Source organism: Salvelinus sp. IW2-2015, linkage group LG31 (assembly GCF_002910315.2).
Source record: "Salvelinus sp. IW2-2015 linkage group LG31, ASM291031v2, whole genome shotgun sequence".
Lineage (NCBI taxonomy): Eukaryota > Metazoa > Chordata > Actinopteri > Salmoniformes > Salmonidae > Salvelinus > Salvelinus sp. IW2-2015.
This window is the reverse complement of record NC_036870.1, coordinates 25,391,513-25,404,043: the sequence shown is the minus strand read 5'-3', so window position 1 is coordinate 25,404,043 and position 12,531 is coordinate 25,391,513. Positions and strand designations below refer to the sequence as shown.

General features: G+C 44.6%; 1 protein-coding gene across 1 annotated transcript in view; it reads right to left on the bottom strand.

Moving 5' to 3' along the window:
- The window catches only part of LOC111955768 (inactive phospholipase C-like protein 2), a 38,578-nt gene that overhangs the window by 4,011 nt on the left and 22,036 nt on the right, over positions 1–12,531 (bottom strand). Inside the window, 5 exon segments of the mRNA XM_070436399.1 lie at positions 5,807–5,882; positions 8,899–8,940; positions 8,942–9,100; positions 11,637–11,923; positions 12,230–12,479. Coding sequence (XP_070292500.1) covers positions 5,807–5,882; positions 8,899–8,940; positions 8,942–9,100; positions 11,637–11,923; positions 12,230–12,479 — 814 coding nt within the window.

Below are 12,531 nucleotides of genomic sequence, written 5' to 3'. Positions count from 1 at the left end.
TGACTATTTATATCTTTATTTGGTCGAATTTGTGATAGCTACCTATGCAGTAAAAAAATGGTGAAAATGCGGTTGGGTCTTTTGCTATCGTGGTTAGCTAATAGAAATACATATTGTGTTTTCCCTGTAAAACATTTTAAAAATCGGAAAAGATGGCTGGATTCACAAGATGTGTATCTTTCATCTGGTGTCTTGGACTTGTGATTTCATGATATTTAGATGCTAGTATTTACTTGTGGCGCTATGCTAGGCTATGCTAGTCAGCTTTTTTACTGATGAGGGTGCTCCCGGATCCGGGATTGTGACCAAGTAGAAGTTAATAGCTATTATATTTAAGGCTACTCCGACATTGCTCATCCTAATATTTATATATTCCTAATATTTATATATTCCTTAATTCCATTCTTTTACTTTTGTGTGTATTGTTGTGGATTGTTAGATATTATTGCACTGTTGGAGCTAGAAACACAAGCATTTTGCTACACCTGCAATAACATCTGCTAAAAACATGTTTATGTGACGAATAAAATATAATTTTATTAGAATAAGCAGAGGTGATTAGATGACGTTGAAGTTGAAATGGTGCTGTACTAGTGGAGGCAGCTCCTGTTTTCTTTGTGACTTGCGTTAACTGTCCGGTGTTCATAGTTGTTTAGTAGTCCGAAAAAGTCGGAAACCTTACCTTGCTTGACCATGCTGTTGGTCATGTAACTGTTTGTTACATGCAGTACAGTACATTCAGACATTTACATTTAAGTCATTTAGCAGACGCTCTTATCCAGAGCGACTTACAAATTGGAAAGTTCATACATATTCATCCTGGTCCCCKCGTGGGGAATGAACCCACAACCCTGGCGTTGCAAGCGCCATGCTCTACCAACTGAGCCACACGGGACCGTGTTGACTTTTTCAAAATTCAACATTTTTCAAAATGTTGTTACGTTACAGCCTTATCCTAAAAGAAATGTAATTTTTTTTCTTTCCCCCCCTCATCAATCTATACCCAGTACTCTATAATGACAAAGCAAAAACAGTTTTTGACATCTTTGCAAAAATAAGATAACTGAAATATTACATTTACATAAGTATTCAGACTCTTTACTCAGTACATTGTTGAAGCACCTTTGGCAATGATTACAGCCTCGAGTCTTCTTGGGTATGACGCTATAAGCTTGGCACACCTGTATTTTATGAATGATGGCGCCAGAGGGGATGGCTGCCGTTTTACGGACTCCTAACCAATTGTGCTATTTTGGTAGTTTTTTAAATAATTTTGTACATAAAGTTGCTGCTACCATCTCGTATGACCGAAAAAGTTTCTGGACATCAGAACATTGATTACTCACTTCGAACGGGAGAAAGATTTTTCTTTAATGAGTCTGACGCGAAGGATATACTGCTTTCCGGAGAACAGGCCCAAATCCCCTTCATTAGCGTGAAGAAAAGGAGGAGATACCGAGGGAGAAGGTCGGGGTGCCTTGTTAGGATTCATAGGCGAGTGAGTAAATCGCCATTACCATCGGTGCAATCACTGGAAAACAAACTCAATGATCTATGGTCTAGACTATCCTACCAAAGGGAAATGATACTGTAATATAGGCAACATCCGCACCGAGCTAGCTGACGCTTTCAAGGAGCGGGAAACTAATCAGGATGCTTATAAGAAATCCTGCTTCACCCTCAAACGAACCATCAAATAGGGAAAGCGTCAATACAGGACGAAGATTGAATCCTACTACACTGGCTCTGACACTCATGGCAGGGCTTGCAAACTAACAAGATTCAACAGACATAAACTGAACAAGTTCCACAGACATGCGACTAACAGAAGTCGAATAATGTGTCCCTGAACAAATGGGGGAGGTGGTCAAAATCAAAAGTAACAGTCAGTATCTGGTGTGGCCACCAACTGCATTAACTACTGCAGTGCATCTCCTCCTCATGGACTGAACCAGATTTGCCAGTTCTTGCTGTGAGATGTTACCCCACTCTTCCACCAAGACACCTGCAAGATCCCTGACATTTCTGGGGGGAATGGCCCTAGCCCTCACCCTCCGATCCAACAGGTCCCAGACGTGCTCAATGGTATTGAGATCCGGGCTCTTTGCTGGCCATGGTAGAACACTGATATTCATGTCTTGGAGGAAATCACGCACAGAACGAGCAGTATGGCTGGTGGCATTGTCATGCTGGAGGGTCATGTCAGGATGAGCCTGCAGGAAGGGTACCAGATGAGGGAGGAGGATGTCTTCCCTGTAACGCACAGCATTGAGATTGCCTCCACAGCTCCCTGACCAAGGCACATCTCCCCCGATTGCTCAGTTTGGCCAGGCAGCCAGCTCTAGGAAGAGTTTTGGTGGTTCCTAAAATTCTTCCATTTAAGAATGATGGAAGCCACAGTGTTCTTAAGGACCTTCAATGCTGCAGACATTTTTTGCATCCCCAGATCTGTGCCTCGACACAATCCTGTCTCGGAGCTCTACAGACAATTCCTTCGACCTCACGGCTTGGTTTCTGCTCTGACATGCACTGTGGGACCTTTTATAGACAGGTGTGTGCCTTTCCAAATCATGTCCAATCAATTGAATTTACCACATGTGGACTCCAATAAAGTTGTAGAAACATCTCAAGGAGGATCAATGGAAACAGGATGCACCTGAGRWCAATTTCAAGTCTCATAGCAAAAGGTCTGACTACTTATGTAAATAAGGTCTTTCAGTTTTGGACTTTTTTAATAAATTAGCAAAAATGTCTAAAAACCTGTTTTCGCTTTGTCATTATGGGGCATTGTGTTTAGATTGATTAGGGGAAAAAAATATTCTATCCATTTTAGAATGAGGCTGTAATGTAACAGAATGTGTAAAAAGTCAAGGGGTCTGAATACTTTCTGAATGCTCTGTATGTTTGTGGACTTCACCAGACAGATGCTGCTCTCCGGTTTCACAATGAAACAAATGTGTGGTTGAATTTATTCTGCCACTGTGTCTTCTTATTGTCTCGGCCTTAACACTATATATCACAGTGTCAAGGCATATGAACTAACAGGTTATAGGGAAAACAACACACTATATATCACAGTGTCAAGGCATATGAACTAACAGNAAGGCATATGAACTAACAGGTTATAGGGAAAACAACACACTATATATCACAGTGTCAAGGCATATGAACTAACAGGTTATAGGGAAAACAACACATAGGTTGTAACATGTTTGTTTGGGGGGGCTTGGCTTTCCCAGTGATTTTACCCACACACCTGGAGAGAAAGGTAGAGAGTTAAGAGATCTGAATACAAGAATAAAGAGATTGAGACCTCCCGGTGGGGACTTGCGCATTGCTTTTGACTTTTAAAGGTCATTTATGGTTGAGCCAATGTTTGCCGTGAATCTCCGCAAACGTTGGAAATATTTTCTTTAAAATGTGCATTGTCCACAGTGGAATGAGCTTGTTGACAATGTGCCTTTGGTTTAATCCTGGCCTGAATTAAAGAGAGAGAAAGAGGGCAGACTCCTCGTCCTCACGTCCCTCTGGTCAGATTGAGCGTGTGCTGCAGTGTGTAAATTCTGCCTGACTTTCTCTGTCTGCCCCAGGACACTGTCACACTTTATCACCATCTCCATGGAGACAAGGAAGTGGGTTAACACCGGTCACACACTGCTAGGGGCGATACTGTGAGGGAACTTTTAAACACAACATCCTGAGCAACACCACACAACCAACACAACGCAATGCAGACCTGAATGCAACTCAGTATATATTACTGTTTAATGCTCTCCCTCAGCCTTTCCCTCCCTCCCTCCCTCCCTCTCCCTCTCCCTCAGCCTTTCCCTCCCTCCCTCCCTCTCTCTCCTTCCCTTTGTACTCTTTCCGTTCCTCTCTCTCCCCCTCCCTCCCCTCCCTCTCTCTCCTCTCTCTCCACCTCTCTCTCTCCCTCCCTCCCTCCTCTCTTCTCTCTCCCCTCCTCCCTCCTCTTCTTCTCCCCCTCCCTCTCCTCCTTCCCTCCCTCTCCCCCTCCCTCTCCTTCCTTCCCTCCTCCCTCTCCTCCTCTCCCCCCACTCCCTCTCTCTCTCTAACATACACCTGAAAACAACCCACTAACTTCAACACTCACTTATACACACCATCTCGTATACACTGACTAAATCCACCCTCCCCTTCACACACAAACAAACACACACACTTATACGCACCACGTTGGTTGCCTGCCTGCCTGCCAGTGCAGTTGCTAGGCGARGCTTGGCTTGAGTGCCAGGGCATTCCGTTGTGTGTGTGCATGTGGGAAACGTTCTATTTCCCTGTGTAGCCGAGCGGAACCGACAGAACAGAGAGAGATCAGCACGGGCCAGAACTCTTCTTCCCCTCCGACTCCTGGGGCCTCACAAAAACCCTGCAGCACAATATATATGCCGACCTCTCATCCCCTCTCCTCAGCTCTCCTCTGACTCCTGGGGCCTCACAAAAACCCTGCAGCACAATATATATGCTGACCTCTCATCCCCTCTCCTCAGCTCTCCTCTGACTCCTGGGGCCTCACAAAAACCCTGCACCACAATATATATGCTGACCTCTCATCCCCTCTCCTCAGCTTTCCTCTGACTCCTAGGGCCTCACAAAAACCCTGCACCACAATATATATGCTGACCTCTCATCCCCTCTCAGCTCTCCTCTGACTCCTGGGGCCTCACAAAAACCCTGCAGCACAATTATCATAACTGTCTTTATGAAGGTTTATTAAAAAGTCTGTGTTACAAATGGTACCCTATTTCCTATATAGTATACTATCTTTAACCAGAGCCCTATGAGGTTTGCTCATTAGGCCTATACAGCCAACAATGAGCCTTTTAAAGTTATTTTCCCCAACATTTGCAGAGATCACATTCACGGTAAATCCTGCGCATGTTGGCTCAAGCGTAAATTACCTTTAAAAAGTATGTTATAGTGCACTGCGTTTTAACGCGTCTTGCATTGAATCCCGGCCAAAGTCTGCTTATCCCGGCCAAATAACTATATCTAGTTATTGAGCCTTTCTATCCAGACTTCCCACGCATCTCAAACCAATATCCTCTCCTCACAGACTACCTTTTCATCTGCGAATCAATCACCATCTCCTGGCAACCACGGAATGCTCACTGTTTATCACCATGGCGATGACTGTCTTGCCAAGTTCTGTCAGCCTACCCATGATGCCCAGCAACCAGAGTCGCTGCGGGGTAAACAAACCTTGGTCCGCCTAGTTACCCCTAGAGACTGATCTAAGGTATGTTTTGCATTTCCACCTCTATCGGTTAAGGATAGGATTTGGGGAGGATAAACTGATTCTAGATCTGTGCCTAAGGCCATCTTGACCTGTACCCAGAGCTTATGCCAAAACAAACTACAGATCGCCCACACAAATCAAGAGCTCAGTCAATAAACAAACTAATCTAATAGTAACATATTGACAGATCTGCCTCAGAGCCAGGATGAAAATAGCTCCTGTGATTGGTGAGGTAGAGAGATGATGTGATCCCAAATGGCCCATAGGGTTCTGGTCAAAAGTAGTGCACTATATAGGGAATAGGGTGCCATTTGGGACATAGCCATGGAAGTCTCAGCAGACTACAGGCTTCAGGGTGTTGTTGATGATGTCTCAGCGGGAGAGTCTGTTGGCAGGGCCTGTAGGCAAGGCTTTCTCACAGCTACTGGGCTGTTAACTGAAGAAGAACATCCTGCCTGCTCTCTAACCACCTAACTAGCCAACACAACGTTCCTTCTTTCTCTCTATGTACAGTATATTCTCTCTCCTCTCTCTTTCCTTCTCTCTCACCTGTTGTCTGTATCTGTAGGATCCTGTCGTAGACTCCGTCTGACAGCTCGATCACCGCTCTGCTCGCCTGGATCATCTGTAGACAGAGTACACAAGATCAGTTCATTATTTAGACACACACACAAAACATATGTATCAGTTAAGCGTTACAACTATGCTAAAAATATCCTACATTTCAGGAATAACCCCAGACAGATTAAGACCAAAAGCCTGATACTTTTGATACTTTAACTAAACACTTAGTGCAATGCCTTCTGGGACATGACCCCATTTTGTGAGTCTGGTGTTCGACAAATTAAGATAAACACTGCTGCTCCTAAGGGTCTGTCCACCACACACACACGGTTTCCTCTCATTTCTTTCTCCCCCAGGCAGGCATCCAAGTCAATGCGTGAGAGCCACTTAGCGGAATGAGATTCACATTTATGCTAATAATATTCAGGGCCAGGGTGAGCGCTTCTCACTCTGATCCATCAGGGATGAGGATGCATTCTCAAAGCACACCACACACACACACACACACACACACACACACACACACACACACACACACACGTTGGGTTTACTATCTAAGTGGGACCAAAATAATTATTCCCATTCAAATTCCTCTTTCCCTAACCCTTAACGCTAGACCAGTAACCTAACGTTAACCCTGACCTTAACCCCAAACCCTAAAACTAAACCTTAACCCTTATTCTAACCTAACACTAATTTTAACCCTGACCCTAAACTTAACCCTTAAGCCTAAAACACATACATTTTCCCACTTGTGAAATGTTCCTTGTTTTACTATCCTTGTGAGGACTTTTGAAACGCAAAAGGATAGTTAAGTTAAACAACACGCACGCACACACATACAACCATGCATGCGCGCACACACACAGACGCGCTCGCACACAGACACGCGCTCGCACACAGACACGCGCTCGCACAAGCGCTCGCACAAGCGCTCGCACAAGCGCTCGCACGCACACACACTTCTCACCTGGAAAGCTCTGCAGTTGTTAAACATTGAAAAATTACACAAAATTAAAATGTTACATTTTTCCACTTTGAGATTGAATCATTATTCAAAATGAAAAGAGGCATAGTTATCTCCTGTGAACCCTTTCCTGGCTGTTCCACTAAAGCAAGTGTAAGTGATTGTGTGTCATGGGAAATTTCCCACACACACACACGACAGTCTACTTCATCTCGTTCGGGGGCGTTTGCGAAAGTAAGCACTTTTTAGTCAATCATTAATCAATTTAAAATCTCTCTGGCTTTACTCTGGGACACAGCTAAAGGTGAAAGCTATAAAGATACCTCTATAAACCAGAGAATAGGACAGAGACATATTGTCATCAGATATCAGACATCTTACGTAACAAAACTACTTACATAATGACCTACAGGTGTCGGATCTTAATTTGATCACCCTGTTGCAGGAGAACATTCCCGCTATACAGGAAATGTAAAACTTGTAGTGTATTTGAGGTTTCAAAATGCTTCTGAAGTATGTATTTTTCCCTTTGAAATTTCTGACATGATTTTCCCTTTATGAAAAATGGCTACAAAAATGGCCATTCATTTTATCCACATAATAATTTAAATTTCCTATTGCTGCAGGATTGTTTTCCTGCTGTATTAAACTGGCTCAAATTAAAATCCTATATCTGTAGACAGATGACCCCAGACATAATCTGCCCAGTGGATTGTTCAATTAAAACCACAGCTATCTGCCCAGTGGATTGTTCAATCAAAAGCACAGCTATCTGCCCAGTGGATGGTTCAATTAAAACCACAGCTATCTGCCCAGTGGATGGTTCAATTAAAACCACAGCTATTCTTGCCCAGTGGAGTGTTCAATTTAAAACCACTAGCTATCGTGCCCAGTGACCTGTTTCAATTAAAACCACAGAAGCTATCTGGCTACCAGTGGATGTTTTCAATTAATAACACAGCTATCTGCCCAGGGATGCGTGTCAATTGTTAAAACCACCATGCTATCTGCCCGGTGATGGTTCAATTAAACCGACAGCTATCTCAACAGTGTGATGTTCAGTTAAAACCACCAGCCTATGCTGTGCCCAGTGCGACTGTTCAGGATTAAAGAACCACAGCTATCGTGCCTAGTGGATCTGTTCATTAAAACCTGCAGTATCTGCATGTGTTCTTATCTTTGAGTGGTTGGTTTCTTAACACATCTTGGATCTGCCCAGGTGAGGTTAACCGAGGGATTGAGTGGTGTTCATTAACCACAATTCTCTGACGTAAAAACCGCGTAACTGCCCCGTGGATCAGATAAGCTGTCAACCTAAGATCCATTATCAAATTACACTTCTGCCGAGGTATGGAGAAGAGAGAGAAGGGGGAATTGCTGGCAAGAGGAGATGACAGAGAGGGGGCAGGGAGATGGAGGGGGGAAGGGAGATATAGAAGAGAGGAGGGGAGGGGGAAGGCGAGATATTAGAGAGAGGGTAGGGGAAGGAGAGTGCTGGGGAAGGGAGATATAGAGAAGAGAGAGGGGGGAGGGCGGAAGGGAGATATCGAGGAGAAGGAGGGGAAGGGAGATATAGAAGAGAAGGAGGGGGAGGGGGAAAGGGAGTATAGAGAGAGCGGGGAAGGGGAAGGCAGAGGGCGTAAGGGGAAAGGGAAAAAGATAATTAGTAGAGAAGAAGAGGGGGGGAGGGGAAGGGAGATATCGAGAGAAGGAGGGGAAGGGAGGATATAGAGAGCAAGGAGGGGAGGGGGAAGGGGAGATATAAGAGAGGAGGGGGCAAGGAAGATAGAGAGAGGGAGGGGGGGGAAATGGGGGGAAAGGGGAAGGGGCGAGAGAGGGAGGAGGGTAGGGAGGGCGACTGAGAGTGAGGGGAAGGCGAGAGTTGGGGGAAGGGAGAGCGCAGAGAGTGGGGGAAGGGGGAGCATAAGGAAGGGAGAGCGAGGAGGATGGGGGAAGCGGTTGATAGAGGAGAGGGCCGTAGAGAAAGAGTGGTTTAAAAACATCAAAGATCAGAAAGAAACAATCAACTTGCATTTAATCCGTAATTTCACAGCCAAGCCCTTACAAAAATCTAATGTTGAAGGATTGACTTGATTAATTTATTTCTCACCATTTCGTAGTGGACACACCTGCGTAGGACGTCCGGCAGGGGCGCCCTGAGACGCCATGGAGGGGTACGATGCTCCTGTCAGCTCAAACAGCAGCAGGGGGCCGCTCAGCCCCCGCCACTCGGGCCCCCAGGCCAACACACACTGCATGAGTGTAGCCACCGCTGACACCCCACACAGATCCCTGAACACTGCCACCGAGTTCTACAGGGACAGAGAGAGACAGAGCGAGGTGGGGCGCGGGGGGGGAGGGTTGTTAAGGCAACACGCATATGTACAGTGCCTTCGGAAAGTATTCAGACCCCTTGACATTTTCCACATTTTGTTACGTTGCAACCTTATTCTAAAATGGATTAAAATAGTTTCCCCCCGCATCAATCTACACACAATATCCCATAATGAAAAAAACAAAAACTGTTAATCATTTTAATTTGCCAATTTATTAAAAATAAAAAAATGAAATATCACACTTACATAAGTATTCAGACCCTTTACTCAGTACTCAGTACTAATTTAGCCTAAACAACTACCTCTTCCCCTACTGTATTTATTTATTTAGCTCCTTTGCACCCCATTATTTCTATTTCTACTTTGCACATTCTTCCACTGCAAATCTACCATTTCAGTGTTATACTTGCTATATTGTATTTACCTCGCCACCATGGCCTTTTATGTGCCTTATGTGCCTTATCTCACCTCATTTGCTCACATTGTATATAGACTTATTTTTCTACTGTATTATTGTTGGTATGTTTTGTTTATTCCATGTGTAACTGTGTTGTTGTATGTGTCGAATTACTATGCTTTATCTTGGCCAGGTCGCAGTTGTAAATGAGAACTTGTTCTCAACTAACCTACCTGGTTAAATAAAGGTGAAATAAAATAAATAAATCAAAATTAAGAGACTTGTCCCGCAGCCACTCCTGCGTTGTCTTGGGTGTGTGCTTAGGGTCTTGTCCTGTTGGAAGGTGAACCTTTGCCCCAGTCTGAGGTCCTGAGCGCTCTGGAGCAGATTTTCATCAAGGATCTCGCTGTACTTTGCTCCGTTCATCTTTGTTTCAATCCTGACTAGTCTCCCAGTCCCTGCTTCTGAAAAACATTCCCACAGCACGATGCTGCCACCAACATGCTTCACTGTAGGGATGGTGCCAGGTTTCCTCCAGACGTGACGCTTGGCATTCAGGGTAAAGACTTCAATCTTGGTTTCATCAGACCAGAAAATCTTGTTTCTCATGGTCTGAGAGCCTTCAGGATTGTCAGATCTGTGCCCTGACACAATCCTGTCTCGGCACTCTACGGACAATTCCTTCGACCTCATGGTTTGGTTTTATCTCTGACATACACTGTCAACTGTGGGACCTTATATAGACAGGTGTGTGCCTTTCCAAATTATGTCCAATCAATTGAATTTACCACAAGTGGACTKCAATCAAGTTGTAGAAACATCTCAAGGAGGATCAATGGAAGCAGGATGCACCTGAGCTCAATTTCGAGTCTCATAGCAAAGGGTCTGAATATTTATGTAAATAAGGTCATTCTGTTTTTTATTTTTCATACATTTGCTAAACTTTCTGTTTTTGCATTGTCATTATAGGGTATCGTGTGTAGATTGCTGATAAAATAATATTATTTATTCCATTTTAGAATAAGGCTGTAATGTAACCAAATGTGTAAAAAGTGAAGGGGTCTGAATACTTTCTGAAGGCACTGTATATAAACACACACACACACACACACACCCACATCCACATCCACACCCACACAAACATACACACACACTTTCCCTGTATTAGTGATGCAGTGGGATTACATACTGTAATCCCCTACTAAGTGATTAGAGTTGCCGAGGGTTTATTCATGGAACAAACTATCACATGGTTTCCTGGGATACCATCACTGAGAGAACATCTGATTGAATTATAGGAGCTTTATGAGTACATAATGAAAGAGACAACCACAAATCGAATGTATCACTACCACACTAATTAAATGAATGAGTATTATGGTCATTCAACCGCTAAAATCTAAATCAAAAAGTTTTATTTAACAACTGACATTGACAGAGAGGCTGTTCTAATCTCTTCATGATGTCATGATGCTTGCCTTCAGAGTTTACTTCTGTTTAGGTGTGTGTGTGTGTGCGTGCATGCGTACCCACTTATGTCCATACGTAGCTATGTGTGTACATGCAATTGCGTGTGTGTGTGTGTGTGTGTGTGTGTGTGTGTGTGTGTGTGTGTGTGTGTGTGTGTGTGTGTCTTCACTGTCTGTTTGAATTAGTGCATTAGTCTACGACATCATAGTCTGGCATGAATCCCAGTCATCTCCAGCCTAAACAGATTAGAGCAACTCCACATCACTTAGACAGCCAGACTAATGCTAACAGTTACAGGTACCATAACCTTACCATAATCTGTCAGTCTAAAGCAGAGCTTCATAGATCAGGCTAACTAGCCAGTTTAGACACAGTAAACATTATCTCACTGGTTCTGTGTTGTTTTACTCCATTCAGTCTGCAGCTGTTGATGTCTCTGGAGGAATGACCATGTCAGCCATCTTTAGCTGAGTCATAATTTAGTGATCACTGAGATTGGACCCTCGAGGGGTTGGGATATATACCTGAAGTGACTTGGCTATTCTGAGCTGGACATCATCCGTTGTAAATACAGGTATTTCTGTCCTTCAATCTGAAAATGGTGACTGTTTATATGATAAATGACTATCCTCCTCTCCTCCTCACCTGCATGTTCTCCCGCATGTCTGTGGCTTCCTTCAATGACGGGGCCGCCATTTTGAAAACATCATCCAAGGCTTTGACCCCCAGGTCCCTGAGTGCAGCATACTCCCTCCCTCGCCTCGCTTTTCGCACAGACAGCCCCCGCTTGTGGGACTTGCCCCCTCCTCTCCGGTTGGTGAGAGCCACATGGACGAACAGCCGGGCGTACGGGAGGTCCTCCCCCATCAGAGACTGTAATGGTACGTGCCGGTAGCCTGGCTGTAAGCACTCCAGGGGAATGGTATACTGACCTGTGGTAAAACAGGGGGGATTAAAATTGATGTACAGTGGTGTTAGACAATGAAATGACATTAGAAGATAGTGAATGTTCACTCACTCTAACTGCTACCAAGTGTTTTTTTTTATCTTAGCTAGTGATACTTCCCCAGTGAACTAGWGATGACCTTCATATGGCTGAAAAGTTGTTGTTGTATCACTAGTTTAACCTAGTTCAACCGAAAGCAGACTGGACACCGGACTAGCAGTCAGTGCAGAGCTGACCTTCGCCCTCCCGCCACTACTGACCTGCTGACCTTTGCCCTCGTTCCAGTACTAACCTATGAACTCGTCCCCTATGAATTCATCATCAAGCACCACGAAGCGCACCATGGCCAGCTCGGGCAGGTTGATCTGGAACTCAAAGCTTTCGTCGAAGATGGGGTTGTCTCCGTTCTCCACCACCGTGCGGGTGCGGCGCTCGGCACAGTCGGCAGGGATTCCATGGATCTCCACGTAGACATACGGGTCCACCACATCTCCTTTAGCTCCAGAACCACTCGGACGGGGCAGGTTCTGACCACTGATCACCTGCATGGATGGATTGGTTTGTTGATTGTTTGAGTGTCAATTTATGTGTTCG